General features: G+C 36.6%; 1 protein-coding gene across 1 annotated transcript in view; it reads left to right on the plus strand.

Moving 5' to 3' along the window:
* Window positions 1–8,615: 8,615 nt before the first annotated feature.
* LOC142346177 (uncharacterized) overlaps window positions 8,616–21,808 on the plus strand; it is a 26,401-nt gene continuing 13,208 nt past the window's right edge. Inside the window, exons 1-4 of the mRNA XM_075398686.1 lie at window positions 8,616–8,768; window positions 14,857–14,962; window positions 17,153–17,307; window positions 21,388–21,515. Of these exons, the coding sequence (XP_075254801.1) occupies window positions 8,726–8,768; window positions 14,857–14,962; window positions 17,153–17,307; window positions 21,388–21,515 (432 nt within the window). The 5' untranslated portion in view covers window positions 8,616–8,725. The remainder of the gene's footprint in view (window positions 8,769–14,856; window positions 14,963–17,152; window positions 17,308–21,387; window positions 21,516–21,808) is intronic.

Consider the following 21,808-nt stretch of genomic DNA (forward strand, 5'->3'; position numbering starts at 1 on the left):
TTCTGCAAATCTTCTTTTGAAATCCCGCTCCGCGAGTAAACGCAAGAAAATTGAATATGGATCTCGCACCGCGAATCGACAATTAATAATCTTTCCGCATACTTGCACCGCAAATCACTACGCTAAATAGATTAAGTACGACATGGCGCAGTCAGCAACCAAAGGAACACCCCTTGGAATTGACCCTTTCTGGGACAAACCAACACCGGATCCCCCCTTCGCAGGGAGAAGTAGAGGGTACAGTACAAACTAGCACTCTTGGCCAAAGAAAACATGATTTTGGACACGCTACTCGGTCCAAAACCAGAAATGGTAGAGCTACCTCTAGAGCCAATCTACGAAGAGACAATAGTAGGTGCATCTGCACAATCAGTGAGGGAAAGGAGCGCGCGCAACGCGCAACAAAAGATGAACTGGCAAAACAAATGTCAACGCTTAATTGAGGTGGGCATCATGTGTGGCAACAAACCGTGGTCGTTGGCAGACCGCAAAACAGTCTCCCTCCTCTATCTGAGCATCGGGATAGAGCGATGTCGCATCCTTAACTGTAAGAACCCGCATATCATGATTGACACTCTATCTACTGTTAACTTTTGGAAGATCGTGGAGGAAGCATTCATCCGCCCACGTAACATAACGTTTGACCGACATGTCTTTTTAATTACAAAACAGCTTAGGGGAGAAACAGTTGAACATTTCTACGGTAAACTAAAAGAACAAGCGGAAAAATGCGATTTTGAAAACAAAGAGGAGACCCTAATTCGAGATGTTTTCATCACCAATCTGATTGACCCTGAAATCCAAAAGGAATTCTTAAAACAAACGGTCGAACCGCGACAGGCGTTAGAACTCGCAATTAATATGGAACTCGGGATGCGGAATCAACATCAGATACAGCAACATAATAAAATTGTTGTTCCGGCAAATATTAACGCCTTTCAGTTCAATAATAACTCAAGAAAATCGTATTGGCAGAACAATAAAAATGTCTCAAAACAAAATAATCGATCGACACTCTATTGTTCCAATTATAGCGGAGTTTGGCTCCCAAATCATCGTGAAAAATGCATTGCTAAAGGGAAAACGTGCAGTAACTGCGGGTTACTAAACCACTTTGCAATGGTGTGTCGTAAACAACTGATGAACACAAACACAAAGCCACAAGACTCTAAGAAAAAGATGGTTCGTGTGGTAGACGAAGAGCCACACCCAGAGGACTCTGTAAATTTCGTTCAACCAGCAAAACTCTACGAATCAGACTACAGCAGTGGAGAGGAGGATAACACGGTCGCAATGGTTCAAACGGCGGTAGAAAAAGTCGAACCACTCAATATGCCCCTCAAGATCGGCAATGTCAATACAACTCTACTCGTGGACTCCGGGAGTGCATGCAGTATACTTAATCATTCACTCGCGTTACAAGTGGTACAAAGCAGCCCCCGTGCTTTTTGGATTCATGAATCAACACCACCACAACTACGGAACTTTTCGAATGAACCCATACAAGTAGAGGGGAAAATCCAAGCCCCTGTCACAAGCAAATGCTGGGCATGCGATACAGCCAACTTCACAGTCGTAGCCGACGGTTTAAAGTCCTTAATAGGTCATGATTTGTTCGACCAACTTGGACTTGCTGTAACTCAGCCTACATTTCTTTAAGGTAACAGTATCAACAACATTGCATCTCCTGAATTTAAAGAACAGATAGCCAAAACTTTTCCTGGTTTGGTATCACGTATTGGAAGATCTAAAAGTCATGTAGCAACATGTAAATTTCATAAAGATTTTCAACCTAGACACCAAAAAGGTAGACGTATTCCCATCAATCTCCAAGACAAAATTAATGCGGAACTTGCTAGCTGAAAAACATATTATAAAACTTTCAAGCTGTCCAGATAATTATTTTATATCACCCATTGTGGTTACGGTTAAAAAAGACCAAACGATAAAGCTTGCACTGGATTCAAAAGTTTTAAATAAATCTATTCACAAGAACAAATATCAGATGCCAAACAATGATACGCTAATCGAATCAATATCTCAACAAATAAGTGCTCCCGCGTCGCAAAACATCACGTACTTTTCTACGATCGATTTAAAATACGCATACAGCCAATTAAATTTGGACACTAATACTGGTAATCATTGCAACTTTAATATCATTAGTGGAGATATGACTGGCACTTATAGATTTCAAACAGGATTCTACGGACTTACAGATATGCCAGCTGAATTTCAAAAAGCTATGGACTACACTCTAATTGGTTTGGAAAATACATTTTGCTTTTTGGATGATATCTTGATAGTTATCAAAGGTTCTTTGGATGAACACAAAAATTATGTCATAAAATGTCTCCAACGTTTAGACGACGAAAATCTTAGGATAAATCTTCCTAAATGTCATTTTGGTAAATTAGAAATTGATTGGCTTGGTTATCATATTTCACAATCGGGTATCTTGCCTCTCGAATCTAAAACCGCTGCGATTTTGGCTCTTGAAGCCCCGAAAACTTTAAAGAAACTCCGTTCATTTTTGGGATGTGTTCATTACATTGGAAAATTCATCCCTAATCTCGCTCAAATAAGTCATGCTCTGGCCTTGGCGCTGCTCTTGAACAATTAATGGTAGATGGGTGGAAACCAATCGCATTTGCGTCTCGATTTTTAAATTCTTGTGAGAAACGCTATAGCGTAAATGAACTTGAACTTTCGGGTGTAGTCTGGTCGACAGAATATTTCAAAAATTACCTATATGGAAAACATTTCAAAGTGATTACAGATCATCGCGCACTTCTCTCAATTATGAAAGAACATAGATCAAATAAGTCATATAACAGTAGATTGACCCGCTGGGTCGATCGCCTCTTTCCATTTCAATTTGATATTGAACACCTTCCTGGGGCAAAAATGGGTTTGGTAGATTATATCTCCCAAAATCCGTCTCAAAAAGCTAAAAAGATTTCTACATATTACGAAGAATTTTTTGTTGCAAAACTAAAATTAATCTCGAAATCAATTAACGCACTAGAGTTAAATACCAAATATTCCGCATCACTTTTGCACCAGTTATTAACAAATCATACTCTCGCTATGCAGAACACATCTAAAACTAAGATACAGGAACTCGCATAGCAAATTACACCTAAAATTGAGTCCAATACCAATTCAATAATGTCAATTAGCACTCACGCTACCCGAGTAAGCGAACATGTATTTAGCAGTTCACTCGCCCCGCGAGATCAAGCCTGGAATAGTATTTGTCGATTAAACAATTTAAAGTATGTAACACCCGCGTCACAAAATCCACTTTGCACCTCTCTCGCTCTGCAAAACACCAGCAACAGCAAACAATTACTACAAATTAAGAATAAAGTGACATTCGCGCAGCGCGAGCATCAATTTACTCAATCACAAATCCCGCCAATTAAATCACATTCCACAAATAGCTCTAAAAGTCATCACCCAAAATTAAAATCAGTGCTTTTTGCCCCTTGTAACTCTAGAAATCAGCTGCATCCTTTTAAACACAAAAAATTTAATCAATCACTATCTGTATCTCAATACGTTAACTCAATAAATAGTAAAATGCCTTCTAAAAAGAGAATAACCCGAGTTAGATTTAACGATGCCTCCCGCGCAGCGGAACAACAATCCACAAGTAGAAATACAACTGGCCCCGCAAGTACGCGATCCAAATTGTCAAACAACTCTCGCACGGCGAATCAAACGACACAAAACTCAAGTACATCCCGCGAAGCAAGTACGCCGTTTAATACTACCCCAACATCCCCAACCCATTCATCAAACGCCAGCACCCCATTAACCCCGAGCCCGCATGTACCCACATTCGAGTATTTAGTGTCGAAATTATTTAACAAGTCCCTAATAGATTCGCTAACCAGTAAAGACGCGGTATTAAAAGAGGTCAGAGATTGTATTTTGACCAAAAACGAAAGCCGTTTAAAAGCAATCAATCCCTATATCCACTCATATTAGAGGGACCTCCACGTGCGTTCCGGGTGCGTTTGCATAGACGAACGAGTGGCTATTCCGAACGTGCTACGCGAAGCGCTCATTGATGACATCCATTCAAGCCACCCGGGCACCTGGGGCATGATCTGTATGGCTATACATTGCTTCTGGCCTTACATGCACCGTGAGTTAATCGTCAAGGCCACTGAGTGCAAACCTTGTACGGCAATCGGCAAGAACCTTGAATCAGTTATTCCCGCCAAGCAAATCACTCCCCACATACCATGTGTAGAACCAAATCAAGAAATTCCCCCATACCAAATCCCCACATACCATGTGTAGGACCAATTTTTGATGAAAAGGGCAATGAAGTGTACTTTTGGCAGCAATTGATCGTTTCTCTAAATAACCAACTGCATATATTTATGATAAAGCTAATGGACCGAACGTTCTGAAGTTTTTGGACATGTATATTGAAACTCATGGAATCCCAAGATCTATCCGTTTAGACCAAGCAAAATGTTTAGTTGGAAATCAAGTAAAGACTTTTTGTAACAAAAACAACATTGAAATCATCGAAGCACCTGTAAATGATCATCGTGCTATCGGGTTGGTGGAACGACTGATTCAAACAATTAAGAATAGACTTGCATGTATTAAAGAAGAGGAATTATCTACACGCGCCTTTCATGTAAAGCATGCATTAAAGATAATAATTCACCAATTGTGAATATGTAAACAAAGAACAACAAAGACCTCGCCTTTCGAAGCACACCTTGGAAGAAAGCCTAACACCCCGCTAAGCGTGATAGCAACTAAACCTAATTTGTTAAACTTGACGTACAAAAATATTATAAATCATTATTTAGACGAGGAAACAGTGATGCCAGAGGAGATACTGCCTGACGAAAAGTGGGTCAACGGATATCGCAGTGATATTGAGGTTGAGATTGGTATGACTCGAGCGAACACGAAAGCGAAATCCAGAGAGCGAGCAAGTACAGATGGAGAGCCAAGATTTTTGAAGACTAAGGCGATTCGCCCTATCCCCCTGAAGGAGCGCGCGGTAGAACTGAACCTCGCGAGAAAAGTGCATGGCAAGAGACGCTCGAAAAAGGATCTGGAAGGCTTATATGAGGTCCTTGCTCCGGGATCCCAAATACTCAAAGTAAGCCCCACAACATTCACCATAAAGGAACCCGGAAAACCAGTGGTAACAGTTCGCAATAGCGATAATGCGAAATTTGGTACGCAGTTGGAGAGACAAACACCACTGAAGGCTTATGCCGATCACAGAGGACCTAGATCCGGCGAGAACACTGTGGAGGAGCTGATTCACAGCCATATAAAGGAATTCACCCGAAAACAAAAGGGTGATAAAAAAAATGAAACATCGAAGGAGAGAACCGGGCAGCGGGGTTTCGTCTACGAAATCCAATATATCACGTGCGATGGGGGGACGAATCCCGAAAAAATCAAACTTTTCCGCGATGCGAAATCAGCAAACAACAACTTCACTTAGCGAACAACACGCATCGACATCTACTGCTCCGGCTCCAGCACCTCAAGATACGCGAACTTCAGATCGCACTTGTCGAAGCCCATCCTATTATGGATTCGAAACTTCCCCGCCAAATTCGGATATCCTGCCACCACCAAAGCGACCCCGCCGAGCGGGAGATGTGGAAAATTTCGCACCACCAGACACTATCGTAGAGTCAGTGCAACAAATTGCTGAAAACCAACCAGAGGAATTAAACGTATCTCCTTGTATTGGCCAAGTATCACCACCCGCACCTCGAAATACACCTCTACTCTACATGGATACCTCAGCGCTGGTACGATTGACGACGGCACTGGATGCGGAGGAACAGAACTCTTATAATGAAGAGTGGAATATATAAACTAGTCTAAAACTGCAAAACACTTCATATTTTATTAATTACCGTATTTTTAGCTATGATAACCAGTACATATATTGATATTATCTATTTAACCGGGGACCTTGTATTAATTTGTAACTATTGTTATTATTTATATTTCGACAATTGTATTCTACAATTTTTCTTGATGCAATGGGTATGTGATTCCTGACGTATATTTATTTCCTTAATTTCATTGATGCAGTAAATCTTATATGATGTCCTAAATTTAGTTCATTTATTTTAACCTTCAATAATTTGTTCAATTTGTATCTTATGATCTTTCGTCAACTGTCTGCTTAGTTTCCCGCTCCGTGATCAGACATGTCTGATCACGCATTCACGTTGCTCTTGAGTGCTTTATGTTTTCCAATTTCCTTCTCTTGATATTCTGCAATTCAAATCAGTTCTGCAAATCTTCTTTTGAAATTTCGCTCCGCGAGTAAACGCAAGAAAATTGAATATGGATCTCGCACCGCGAATCGACAATTAATAATCTTTCCGCATACTTGCACCGCAAATCACTACGCTAAATAGATTAAGTACGACAAGAGGTCACGCTCCTGGTTTAAAAATATATGAGTGGAACTATATATTTTTTTTGATAACTTATGTGTTTTTTTTATAATTACTATTAACCAAGTAGATATGTCGGCGAAAATGTGTGAATTACTGAGTTTTGCATTTTTTCGTTTTTAAACCTGATCCTCAAAGCTGATAATTGAGACAACAATTGTTCTCAGAAGAAGCAGATATGAATTTTTTGGTTTTCTCGTCAATAATATACGATTTTTTTGTCAACATATGTGCTTCTGTGTACTTCTAGAGCCTTGCAAATTTTTTTTGGTCTGTTGTTCTTCTTCTTCGCCTTTTCTATTTATTAAGTTTCAATAATGACATATACAAAAGGAGTCTTTTTCAGACTTAAAATTTTTTATAATAGTGACAACTCGCAAATGATATCTAGTTATACCATTAGAATATAAATATGGATTTGTCAGCATTGAAATTTTGTCGATGGTACTGTTTTTTGATGGACTTTCGAGCTCTTTCATTGCTTGTTTTTTCTTGTATTGTCCCTGATTATCAAAACTAACACGTCTTATTAGGTTTCTATAGCAGTCTTAGAAGCTCAGTGATTTCTTTTTGTAGCTGATTCTACTGGTTTCTATAGCAGTCTTAGCAGCTCAGTGATTTCTTTTTGTAGTTGATTCTACTGACGATAATAACTTTCATTTAGAAACCATTTCGTGAATTTTATAATATTGCTTGTTTTGGAATTTACTTGCCTCGATTCTTTTGCTTTTTTGCTAACTGCAAAATGAAACCTATGTTTGCAGTTTTCAGTAAGTGAACAAGTATTATATGTTACTAATTAAAAATTTGGGTGAACATATGGAATCGAAAGTTAAATAATTTTAATTGTGACGCCACCAATTTTGTTTTTTTTCTTTTTGCGGAGTATGTGTTTTTTGTCCTTTGCGTCATTTTTTCTTGCTGGTTTTCCGCAATTATTTTGTTAATAGCTAGCAGGAATTTTTCATTACATGTTTGCATAAATTCAACATCTTTATATTTTTGAGGGAGGTTTTCCTTCATAGAGTTTTTTTTTAACTTCTCGTGTTTACTTTCAACTCATATGCTGTACTCAATATCAAACATCGTATAACGTTCCAATTCGGGTCCGTAGGTTTTTTTCTAAGGATTCTGATTCAGGGCCGGCCTGTGCTCTTATCATACAAATTGTTCGCGCGTACAAAATATTTCTTATTTGAGAACGCAAAATCTCTAGAAATAAATAGGTGCTAACTCAATAATCATAAAACTCTGTTACTTGAACATTACCTCTTTATTATCTTATTTTCTCTTTATTATCTTATTTTCTCTTTATTATCTTATTTTCTCTTTATTATCTTATTTTCTCTTTATTATCTTATTTTCTCTTTATTATCTTATTTTCTCTTTATTATCTTATTTTCTCTTTATTATATTTTTTTTTGTTTTCAATTGCATAAAAAGTACAAAATTACCGCTGCATTGGTTGTAAATGCTTTCAAATGTGAACAAAAGTTTTGGAAAATTATCTTTCTGATGGTCATCTGGTGATCTTGCTCAAACGTGTTCACATAATTTGTATATTTGCGAAAAGAATGGTTAACCTGCAAAATCTTTCGTGGTTATTGATTATCATCTCGCAAGATCCTACACTATTCAGGAAGAAAATTTAGCACGACGATGCACCGTCGTGCATGATCTTGCAGTATAGTAATTCGAACTGGAATTGGGAAAATTAGAAAATGGTACAAAAGAATTTAATCATTTGCTTCTTGTTGCCTTTAGAAGCTCTGATTGATTGCTTTGAGTCTTTTCCCGTTGATCAAGAAGTTTAGGGCCAAAATATCATCACTATTTAGGTGACTTGGATTTAACGCACAATTTCTCAAATCCAATGCAAATTTCACTGTCGTTCAGCCATTTTCATTTCGGGCAGCTTTCAACGTAACAATAGTTTGTTTGACGTTATTTTTAACTTGCACAACACGTCAAAAATAGTCATAGGTAATCGGCAACAAAAAGGTTTGTTAAAGAATCAGATGATTAAACTTAAATTAACCATGAGAAATCACAACCAATGGTCAAATCTAGGTCTCATTTTGAGGTCGCGAAGTCTATATTGTTTATTTCTTTTACGTTGTAATGTTTGTTTGTTTGGTTGTTTGGATTGAGATTCGTGGTGTGCTGTTCTTTTGACCCAGAAAATTTATTTGAACAGGCAGATTATAAATGTTCTTCAATTAGATTTGATTCTGACGTCTTGACGAAATATTTTGATGGCCCACTACTGGTTTTGGGTTCTGTTGCTCCTCATTTCAGGTGTGTTCGCATTTCCATCACATGCATGAAAGAATTCAATTATTAGCGAACTGTAGTACATGCTAGAATACATGAAAGCTGCCATTACGCAATAATTTCCGAAATTTGTTGTACACTAAAAATATCGTAGCGTTTTGAAAATTTTGATCATATTATTACTGATTATTAAATATGACGCTTTGGTGCATCTTTTAGTTGGCATAGATTATTCAAAATACACAAGGATGATCGGTAAGCTGCGTTGCTCAAAATATTGCAATCAATCCAATCAGTAAATCAAAGCTCAATTTTAGTATTATAACGGCTAGAAATGAACGGATAATTAATCCGGCATAACGATCGCATACTTAAAAGCGTTGATTACCACTACTTCAGCACACGAAACACAAATTAACATGCGTTTAGTCCAACAAAATATTAACATTTGAGCCTTTGCTTTTTTCATAATTTCATAAATGAACGAGCCTAAGTTTAGGCCTGGATTATCCAAGACCACTTTTAAACTATAACAAAAACTAAATTAACGTAGGCACCTCAAAAATTCCTCCCTCTTAAAACGAAATTTGCAATTCAGGGAAAATACTTAGAGCTAGGCAGGTGCATCAGCAGGAAAACTTTAAGTTCCCTCATACACTTCAAGTTTTTATAATTTTAAAGAGCAAAATGGGAATAACCCAGGCTCCTACTCATTATTGAAAAGGCCTCAAAGTATCTTGGCTTTCAAATAGTTTTTAAAGAAAGAACAATAACAAATTTTTGATAGGAGCTGAGTTGTTTTTCTCGATTTCTCGGCCAAGATGAAAATTAGGAAATTCTTTCACTTTGAAGGTAAACGTGGTTTACCTCCCACTATCGGCCTAATGCTTCGATGATAATATTGAGGAAAGAAGCGGGATGAGATTGACTATTGTTCTCAATAATGGCTGCAGACAACAGCCCAGTCTTTTTACGTCAATTTTTTCTACCAATTTCTGGTTTCTACTGGATTAAATATATCTTCAGAAAAATAATCAAAATTTCTTCTGAATATCTTTAAAATATCTTCAGAATTTTTTCCTAAGTACTTGAGCAATTAAAAATCAACGACTTTCTGACTAACCCTGACCACCTGACTAACCCACACTAACCCTGATTTTTCCAAACAACAACTATCAAGCAGCTGAACCCGATTTCATTCGTAATTAGTAACCGTTTATTTTATAACTTTTTTTATGTATTTACACTTTCAGCCGCCCCATCTTTGAATTGAGATTCATATCACAAACAGGTCTGAGGAATATACCTTTGCCTTAGATTAGTTATATCTTTTCTCAAGCTAGACCGGCATACATAAAAAAATCCCTTATTGTGTGATTTGTAGAAAACCCCTGTGATTTGGTAGCACAATTTCAGTTTTACACTAATATAAAATTCAGCAATTGTAAACAATTTGGGCCTCCATTTGTGATAGCTTCCAATAGCGACATTTGATTACACTGTGAAAATCAGTGCATTTTTAATAGTTATTATGTGGAACAAAGAAAAAATCAAAGAATGCTGACAAAAATTGCTGCCAAAATGATGTTGTATCAAATGGTCTCAGGCCAGGTCTGGAAAAATTATCTGACCAAGCTTAAGTATAAAGGCATGTATCTCAGTTTGTAGAAATGAACAAAAATAAATATTGGTAATGCGAATTTTTTAGAAATGCTAGAATTTTTTTAGAAAAAAGCTATTGGAAATGAAATGTGGGAGTTGTTCTAGAAAAAAATTACCTTTGGTGAAAAAAATTCCTTTTATAAATGGACCAAAGAAAACAAAAAAGTGGGCTACAATGTGTGAAACAAAATAACCAGCCAAAATATCTTAATTATACACAGTTTAGAGTCACTCATGGCTAATGTTTCATAAAATTGACATTCAAGCTATGGACTATTATATAAGGACATATGGGTTAAGAAAAAGTAATACAAGTGAATAGAATATTGGACACAATTCCATATTGAGCCCTTTACGCAAATTATTTGCATTGAATAATTATCCAACTGAAGTAGCAGACAATATAAAAGTAAAACAAAACAGCACAAATTTTGAAAATGACAATCGAAGTTCATTTAGCTTAAAAATATTTGTACTCACTTGGCAAATCCGCAAGATTGCACGCTGAATTCAGAACTTATCAGCTGTAAAAAGCAACTGAAGGTCGAAAAGCATTTTCAATATTGTTTTTCTGCAAAACGACAACAGTTTACAAAATTATATTCTTATAACAGTTCAAAGACAATCAAAATCCAATGTTGATTTAAAATGCGAAAGAACTGTTTCGAAATTGATTCAATTTTCCGCAATAAAATTCCAAGAAGAACAGTTTGACCGTATTGTGGAATTTGCCGACCAAATATGTCGCGCAGACTCCAAAAATACATTATTCTCCAATTGTGGTTTTTAACTGCCATTCTCTACGACCCTCGGAATCCAAAAATGAGCCGATAATTGAGTTTAGGCCGCTTATGTTCCGAAATCAAAGACTCTTTGAAAATGACAAAGCCGGTCGACAGTGCTCGAATATCCAAATTACACAGTGCAAGTAAACACAAACTAAATTGCGAAATAATGTTTTGCACATTATGCATTTGATTTTATAAATATATTTTTTTGAATACATGCAGTTATTCCCTATAATAAGTTGTAATTTTATATGGGTTATAATAATAGAAAAAACTACATTTAATTATTTGAAAAATTTGATAAAACAGCCAGCTCAAAAAGACCAAATTGTAGCACTGACAAATTAAATCGGCATAGACTAAAGTATGCTTGGAGTTCATTTGGTCAAGAATGAGTAATTGCTCTATTAATTTCAGAAAAGTCCCTCTGCTTTAAAAGTGACGACCACTAATTTTTGGAGATTTTGTAAAGTTGGAGGGTGAACATTCATAACTTGTTTAAAATTTGAAAGTTCCACAGCATATATAAAACAATTTTTTCTTTATCTGGAATTGATTTATCGGATATTGGTGTCAAAAGCTTTGATGATAGATTCGTCAGAGAGATCAATTTATATAATCTATTAATATATACTATCAAATTTATATATAAAACATGCTCACTTGCTAATGATTTTTTTTCACCATATTCTACACACTTAATTTCTTGTTTTCGATTCAATAAGCCATTTTTGTGAAACCAGTCTTGGTCTAGTTCAAGTTCTTTCTGGTACGGTTCTAGTCAATTGTTTTTTTTTGGTCAGAATAGAAATAGGTTGGCTTTAACAAAATAACAGAAACGGTTTTAGCATCCCGGTCTTGAGTCTCATAGCAATTCAGCGCTGAACCAGCACAATCCAAGGGTAAATCCTTAATTCAGGTCTGAAACAATGCATCGCCAGAGTATTTTATGCTTTTTTATGTGCAGTTTTTCTTCATTATGATTAGATTGAGGTCACAGAGTTTCCCCAGGCAAAACTTATCCTGTATAGTCTGAAAAATACGCATACACTAAAATTAACTCTGCACACAATCAAGTAATAATTTTGTAGCTTATATTTGGTAATTACTATTGTAGTATACACATTAATTATACATAAGCCAGTTTTAGGCAATTACTACAAAGCCCACTTAGCTTAGTGTTTACAAATTGATGTGCGAATTAAATGTTACAAGTAACCCCGCGGAAGTTCGAATCGCATGAAAAGCAAACCTTGTTGACGGGAGTTAAGCTGAACATAATATTTTTCATGCAGTAAAACATAACCAAAAATCAAGACTGGCCAGCGTAAATTGTGACATGAACAGAGTACTGGTCATCCCAAAAAACAGAGTGTTTCTATACTGATTCAGCGCTGATTTGCTCTGCCACCAACATCCGGGATCATGTTTTCATGTTTTTTTTTGTAAAAAAAAAATGAGCAAGTGACAACAGGAGATGACAATAGAAACAAAATTCTGCCAAACTTTTGACAACTTTTCTGCACTGTTATAAGAAACGCTCTTATTCATTAATGCAAAAATTTTTCTTCAATTTTTGGAGATCCTGTTTTAATAATTCAAATTGTTAGGCCAAGAAGCATTTCTCTTGCAATGAAACAGAATAAGATAGCTTTAAAGTGAAAAAATAACTTGGAGGAATCTATCGTAAAAAAGTACGCTTGCAGTACTATTTGCCGTAAAAAACTGAACAGCACATTAAAATATTTTTCCAGATTAATTTTATAAAAATTTATTTGTATTTCACACGAATTTGATGATACCTTCATCACTATGTGAATAAGTCTGTGTTAAGTAAAATAATTACCACTTTATATATACATATACATATACACATACATATATATACCCAGTGCAGAACCCCATTGAACCTTTACTAAGTTTGCCGCTTCTTTCAATAGCATCCTTACCAAGACTTGACAAGTGACTTGATAAGGTATAAGGTTCCAGTGGAACTTGCAAGAACTTGGATAAATTATATATATATATATATATATATATATATATATATATACATATTTTTATATATATATATATATATATATATATATATATATATATATATATATATAAACGCATGACCTTTTTTTCTTCATGAATTATTAGATGCTAGTAGCTAGTACTAGCATATGAGCAACCACAACGCTGGTCGAAGTTTTTACCGAAAACTATATTACAAATGCGCTGACTAGTGGTAACTCCGGCAATCGTCGCATTTCTTATATAATTTGCAGTTTTTTTCAGTATGTATCCTACACGTTTTCAATGGCTTTTTTTCACCCTTTCAGCATTTTAAGCCCTTGTTTTGCACAATTTTAGCACTTTCAGACTTAATCATTCACAATTTCAGCTTACGCATATTTAATCCATAAAGTACCTTTCCTGAAACAATTTAAAATATTCGCTCAAAACAGAACCTTAATACATTTAAAGTCAGCAGTGAAGAAAAACCAGAAACTTTGCCACAGAGTAGTCAAACTTAAAAAAACCATTTGAAAAAACACCAAAAGATACAATAATTTTGTTATCTCTGATGAATTTGAAGCAGTGATCACCACTTTACTAAATTGTCAGATTACTGGATTGATTGAAATCAGGTGTTTAAGTGTAATTGTTTTCGTTCCGTTAGCCGAAGCTTTTCATTTGTACTGCTTTAAAAAATCAGAATTATCATTTCTGAAAGAACAACGCACATTGTTGAATGATCAGTGGCTGTTCAAAATTGCAAGCGATATAGGAGCGTATATTAATTTTCAACTGCTGATTTTTCAACATTTTTTCTACCTAATTTCAGCACTTGTCAACGTATTAAGCGTATAATTATGTAAGATTTTTCCGTTTGCAACTTTTTTTTCAGCGACTACGTTATAAGCAATTGAAAGCAAAAAATTTGCAACTTTTTTGTAAGGAATGTAATGAAAGCGCTGAAATTGTCTCTTTCTGGCTGAAGTGCTGAAATTATGTAAGCTATTTGCTGAAATCTCCATGTTATGAAATTATGTGAGGAATGTGCTGAAAGTTGCACTTAATTTTGTAAAAAATATGCTGAATTCATGTAAAGGAATGTGCTGAAAGCGTGGAAATTCTCGCTTGTGTGCTGAAATATGTAAGAACGAGCTGAAAATTTGAAGGGCTGAGTTTATGTACGCAATGTGTTGAAAGATGCGCTGAATTTATGTAAGGATTGTGCTGAGAGCGCTGACTTCAGAATTTTTGGATGCGCTGAAAAGGATGCTAAAAATTTGTAAGAAATGTGTTGAGAAACCGTGAAAATATTTTTAATCAGTGTATTTAGAACTTAAAACTAAATTTTCACCACTTTCAGCATAATCCTAAACAAATTTTCAGCAGATTCAGTACATTTCTTACAAAATTTGCAGCTGAATCACTTCTCCAACCGGGTAACTGACTGTTTTGTGACAAGCACCGTTTGCTCATAAACTTTGACGTCAAAATTTTTCATCCGCCAAGACAGCAATGAAAAGCGAAAATAAAGCCAGCGAAAAACTTTGTATAATTATTTATTATTGCTCGGAGTCCGATATAAATTAAAAGTGCATCTTTTCTTACAGTTAATACTGTGACTGCTGTATTTTGTTAGCATGGGTATCAATTGTGTTTAGTTGATATTGTCGTGACGGAGGAAGCTGACACAAGGGTCTGGCAGTCGCTCAAGTTCATTTTGCCTAGCAATCACACCTATTTGGGTATGACATGTGCACGCTTAAGGTGGGTGAAATGTTCGAAGTATGCAAATCCCATGCTGAGGCTCCAGATCGAAACCACAAGTGTTTCCAGATTGTTCTCTCTCTCTCTCCCTCTTTCTGAGTGTGTGTGTGTGTGTGTGGGTGTGTGTGTGTGTGTGTGTGTGTGTGTGTGTGTGTCTGTGTGTGTGTGTGTGTGTGTGTGAGTGTGCGTGTGTGTGTGTGAGTGTGTGTGTGTGTGTGTGTGTGTGTGTGTGTGTGTGTGTCTGTGTGTGTGTGAGTGAGTGAATGTGTTGGGGAGAGCAATGTTGACATTTTAATGGGTGTAGAGTAATGTCTAGGAGAATCTTTTGGCATCCCCCGGGAACGACCCGGAGGGGTTTGCTGTTCAATTTGAAATGAATCAAATCGATTACTGCAAATGTAACAACACCGTAAATAATTTTAAAAACTGCTGCAAGCTGTAAGCTTGTGTGCAACGGACTATCAACAGAAACGTTGCGCAGTTTTTCGATTTTTTGCATGAGCAGTGTAAAATTGAAAATAAATGAAAGTTCATTCTGAAATTACGAAAAAAATGTATTGCCGTTGATCTGCTCACACTTTAACTGAAACTAAAATGAATCATTTCTTTAGAATTTTTTGCTGTACAAGAAAACACTACTCAATTTGTGCGATGAGAGAAAACATCAGTTTTTAATTATTAAGGAGCTTCATTTGAGATATTTTTTTTTAAAAAAAGGTCATAGTTTTGAGGAGAGAGAAGGCACTGGAATAAATCAATTTAAAAAAATTGTGTTGAACTTGTGAAGCTATCGAATTTGAGAAGAACATATAGATCCGTCAAACCATCTAGAAACGCAACTGGCTGTAGTTATTAAAATATTTGCGTAAAAGTAATGAAACTCCTCAACTTCACGCTGCAGTGTTGTCCGAACTTTGTAAAAAGAATGAAAACAATAGAGAGAAACAAACAAATTTCCTGCTAATTATGCTCTAGGTTACATTCAAGGCAACGCTGATTTACTTTCAAAGTTCTACTGAAAATTTCCCATCCATTTATTTTTTCTTATTATTTTTATCTCAGGTCAATTCCCTCTTCTTTTTTGTAAAATAAAGATGAACTATTAAATTGCAAAAACATTATAAGACTGCTTCAAAACATCACTAGACGAGCTTCCTAGTAAGGATTTTGATGACTTATCGAAATTGAGTGAAGAGTTTGTATCGAATGTATAACACCTCCTCAAATTCTCAGAACCAATTTAATTTAATTTATTCTGCTCAGGCTTTAACTATATATATATATATATATATATATATATATATATATATATATATATATATATATATATATATATATATATAAATGGACCACCGTTCTGACATATCCTGCTGAATAAGAAGATGCCATGAGAGAAAAGTGAGATTTTTGCCTTTTACCTGACGCTGATAATGACTGTTTTATCAAAGAGACTGGACATCTAGCTATAAATAAAATTCATCAGCATAAAAGTTTTTAAGAAGTATTAAAATTGCAATACGCCTTCCAGATTGAGGTCGGAGACCAAAAGTTGATTAGTCCTGACCACAGGCGGTGGTTGTCATGTGTTCAAAGTTACACACCCCGGAAGCGAGAAAGAACCGCACAAAATTCTAGATGTAGACAAATTTGAACGAACGAAGTTCGGATGCAGACAATTTTGATTGCACATAAGTCTCATTATAGGGACCCTTGAGCACATGAACTTTTTCCAAATTTAAAAAAAAAACGTCGAAAATTGTTGAGTTTTCTGCTGTACCACTCTCACCCGAGTGCTCACTCAAGTAATTGCGCTTTACTTAGAAAACCCCTACTGACTTTAGTTCAAAAGTGTGATTGTTATGTAGCATTCATGATAACACAAAAATTGGCGCAAAATTCTTGCAAGATCTTGCATTATTCTTAGAGATGAGCGTTGGGTAGTTCCGGTAAAACATCAATCCTACCGGGCAACAATATAAGTTAAATCTGCTAATAAATGTAATCGTAGGATATAAAATAAACCTGAAATGAATATTTTGGTCTTTCCCATCAGAGCTCTACAAAAATTTATCCCCTCCGCATTTTGTTATATGTATGACAATGGGGAGAGGGCTTTACGTAACATGGCCGCCAAGCTGGGGGGGGGGGGGCTATAATGGGAAAGAGAAAAACCTGTCTGTAACTATTTAGTGATATGTACTGCTTACGTGGCTACTGGTCAGATCACTACGGGATGCCAGGAAGGAGGTTGTCTTCTCAAATTAGCGGGGTCGAAGACTTTGCCAATCTGATCAGACCAGTGTACAAAACTATCAACTGGTTCTCACTCTCAAACCGAGACTTTGGTTAGTTCCTGCAGGACTCTGGTCAATGGAAGAAGAGTTGGTGGGGGGTGGGGAGGGGCCCGGGTCTTGTCAGTTATGATTTAAGAGGGGTGTTCAAACTACATTTGCACTCGAGTTGATATCAGTATCAACGAGCGCAAAGTTATACATATACTTACAGCATTTTTGAGAAAGAGCATGAAATGGTCCCAATGAACAGATGAACAGAAAGTTGGGACCACTTATGTCATCCTTTGATGCATAAAAAAAGAACAGCAAAGGTGGAATTATCGTTTATAATTAAACTTTTTGAATTTGGCTCTTGTGGATTTACATCTAAGGGTTTAACCTTAGGTTGTAGTCATGGAATTTACATGTTCGAATGTAAAAAATGAGAAGAGTAAAAAAATTACAACAATTGAAAAAGAAAGAATAGTGGAAAAAGTAACAATTATTTAGGAGCTTGAAAATTCAGTTGACTTCAAAATTTAGAAAATCACTTTCATAAAACAAGAAGAATAAAGAACATAATGCTGGGTACTGTTTTTTTATTGGGGCCCACTAAAACTAATCATTGATTATTTGAGTCGGTCGAAAGAATGGAGTATGTAAATTAAATTAAATTGAAGTAGCGTTTTTATCATCATATTTCGAGGTACCATGTCTCTCGGTATCATATATTAGGCACATGATATTTACAAAACCAAGCGAGAACTTGGGAACTTGGATGTACATAAGATTGGGATTTTGGAGATTTCATGATCATTGATATCTCTGACCTACTCCACTCGCCGGTTTCGCAGTAAAAAACACCCCACCCAATTCAAGATAGGAAAAATGCAAACAGAGAAACCTCCGCGAAAAAAAACCCACCTGACTATTGAAGATAACCCTATGCCTCGCAAGCCATGGCCATGCCTTAGCGGCCCGTGAGACTTGATATGGAACTGTCGCAACCGAACAAATCATCTCGACATGTCATCACAACCGAACAAATCATCATCGATTTGAACATGTGGTATTAATTCCGTGGTGGCTCACTTCGTATTAGAATCGGACTGGGGGTTATTTTCGATGGGGGGATATTTCCTAGACAGGTACTCCGCCGATTGCCAATTTCATACGAAGAAAAATGGTCAGTATGTGCCGTTTGCGTTAGACAAAAACAACGAAGTCATTAATTTTTTCTTTGGAATCATCGGAATAATTGGCTTTCAAACATGCAAAACAATCGGTACAATCGGTACATAAGACTTCGTACATATTTGTTGTGGGTTTGTCAGTCTTCCTGACTATAGCAATTGCGTTTCGATTGACCTCACATGAGCTTGGGAAGATCATTCTAGTCGTAGCAATAGGCCAAGTTTTTGCTCGTTATTCTAAATTATTGAACTTGGTAACTCAAGTGAGTCAGGTCATTCAAAAACAATTATTTTGCTTATCAAACCAAAAAGTTTAAGCAATAATTTTTAACTTAACCTCCAATAAGCCCAATTACTTTTGATGTTCCCTTTCCGCAAGGAGAAGACGCAAATTGCTTTCTCCGTAGTCCCTGTGATCTGAATATGAGCGATGTTATCGCACCCGTTTTCCATCTCCTTGCTCCTTGAATGAGATCAAAGTGTTTTAGTTTCCTGGGGTTGAGTGTCATAGAGTTTCAGGGCTGAAAAATTGAAATTCAATAGTAAACAACGCTGGACCATTGCTAATCAAGTATACAAGCTTTATTCAGTCTTTGCAGATAGCATACAGTTTCACGAACTATGGACCAGCAATTTAACTTACTGACTGAATTTAACATAAATATGGCTAATATCAGACATCACCTGAACTGAGCAGTGCTAATTACTAGCCTCGTACCAATTCAGTCTCACCAACAAAGTTGAGTTTATTTTTTATCGTTCAAAAATTGTGAATTTCAAGCATGCTTTATTATTGTTTCATGGATTATTCTCCCTCGATTAGTTCCTATTAGGCTATTACAATTAGTCACCTGAGAGCCAAATTTTCTTTACTCGTGGATAAGCCATCTGATGCCCGAAACAAAACTGCACCCTCAAACCCTCCCTCTCTTCCTCCCGCACTTTTGAAATCTTCATACATCATAGTTGCTTTTAATAATTAATTAATAATCGAGTTACGACATCTGAATACAACTAGTTGTCCACTTGACGAGGTCGGGGTTAGTCCAGATCACGTTTCAGGTAACGGCAGATCACCTCACGGACTCTGTCAGCACCTTCCACGTCTAAAAATGTTCGCAGGTACGGGTACGGTTTGAGTTCAGTTGCAAACAAGGGTACCCCGAAGGCTGTAAGAGACCGAAAATTACTATAGGCCGAGGAGCGAGTGTCGATGATAGGAGTGAGCTTGTGTAGCGAGAGCAGATTGGTGCTGCGAATAATGTTTCAAATTATATTGTTGCTGCCGAAAAGCATACGAAGGAATGTTTGGGCGATGAAGGAAATGAAATGATTGAAGAGGGAGGTGGGGGGTTACCGAAGGCCAGTGTTGGTGATAACAACGCGTAATTTTGGAGCACTATTTTATTTGCAAGAAATTTAAAGAATTTAGCCAAGAGTTGTGGCCCACTGAAGTCAAATTTGCTGGTCATTTGTGGCGAAAATGTTTTCCTGCCCCATTGGTAGCATACAATAATATGTTTTCACGCAACCATTTGAGAACGAAGATGAAAAGCACTAGAATTTTAAGGGGAGAAGTTTTTGATGATAACTGTGCATATCATTTTGACAAACACAGTGAGGGTTACCATCCTATGGTCGTTCTTTTTCTCTCAGCACTCCGAGAGTACTGTCAATAATCACTTTTATCTTGTCAGGTGCTTATCTGCAGCAGTCTTATAATAACTCTGCTATAATATGAGTGTTAATATCAAATCATGATGGGACCAAGTGTTCTTTTGCGTTGAACTGTGAATGAGTGATGCACAACAATGTTTAAAGATGTTTAGCTCTGTGTTTTCAGCTTTTCCGACCCCTGCTTCTCCTTTTTGTTCTTCGGACGAATGTGAATCTTGTGTGTTCGTAAAAATTTTGGTTTTGTACAAATTCTATTGTAATCAAATTGGTCACAGACAGCGTTGGTGTACCCCTGTTTGCAACTGAACTAACCTCGTACCTGTACCTGCGAACAACAACAGAGGTGCAAGCTGCTTACAGAGTCGGTAAGATGATCTGCCATTACCTGAAACGTGATCCAGACTAAACCCGACCTCGTCAGTTGTACCAGCAGAAGTGGCAGAGTACCCGAAACCTGTTTACACAGCTATAATACAAACATACCTCTATAAAGAAACTGATTTTTGATATTTGATATTTTATTAGTATTACAGTTTTTAAGAACATTTTGGTGTACATTTGATAACATTTTCTTTTCAAACATTACGTTTCAATTTCTTATTTTTCAAGATTTTAAAAAGTTTTGCCCAACACCATAGTTGTACTGAAAAACTTCCTTTTTCTTTATCAGAACATTAAGTTTGCATTTCATGCAAGGCATTAAAGTGGCTCATTTAGGTGGATTGAATTTAGTGTGATCCAATTTAAAAAGAGCAGCTGAGATAAAGGGGACGCACAAGTTAATTGCTCTGATTGTATTTGGCGGGTAAAAAAAACTGGTAATTAGCACTGCTCAGTGCTTGTGATTTCGGATAACAAGCCATCTTCAGATTGAGGGCATTCGGTAAGTGATGCTTGACAGACAAAGCAAAGATTTGTGAGTACATGTACCACTCATCAGCGTGTCTGTAAACCAGGCTGTATATTGAAGAGTGGGACATTAAAAAAATTGGCAGTTTAAAATCCATGCTGATCCAGATCCGGGTTAAATCTTGAAATGCGTGTCCCCTCTCATTGGGTATCAAACAAACATATTTATGCATCAACTTGGGTCTTATGAGAAACGAACTAGAAGTTACTGGGGGGCACTGGCCAGTAGCTTCTAATTGCAACGATATGAAAACGGATCGAACAAGTCTGTTGAAATCAACGTAATGGCCTCAGTCTGAAAGTCAATTGTTGACAATTGGTCAAATTAGAAATCTTTGGGCACATCTATGCATACACTGTTTTATATTAACAGGTTCCTGCTGCAGTTATCAAGCCGACGTGTTTTATTACCAGGGCCAGCTGGCAGGATTCTCTCCCTCAGAGTACTACAGCAAAATTTTCAGCTTCAATTCACCTGGAATGCAACTCAATTATATTAATGCAAGTATCGAAAACATTTTAGTTCCTTCCAAGAACCATTGTTAAATTTCTAACAATCAATCATTGTACCACCCAACAACAATTGTAGAAGATTCGAACCAGCTGTCCCCAGCGCCATGGTCTAGCGTGTTAACCTTTACACGACTACCCTGATAGTTTTTGCAATTATCTCGGGGTAATATGTACTTGTTGGTTGTTGATACAAGAATATAAAGCGAGGTGATATAAAAACACCGAGACTGAAACCCCACGTCAGAAAAATCTACGACTAAACTCATCCTGCATTATGTCTC

Source organism: Convolutriloba macropyga, chromosome 9 (genome assembly GCF_964194025.1).
Source record: "Convolutriloba macropyga chromosome 9, txConMacr16.3, whole genome shotgun sequence".
Taxonomy (NCBI): Eukaryota; Metazoa; Xenacoelomorpha; order Acoela; family Convolutidae; genus Convolutriloba; species Convolutriloba macropyga.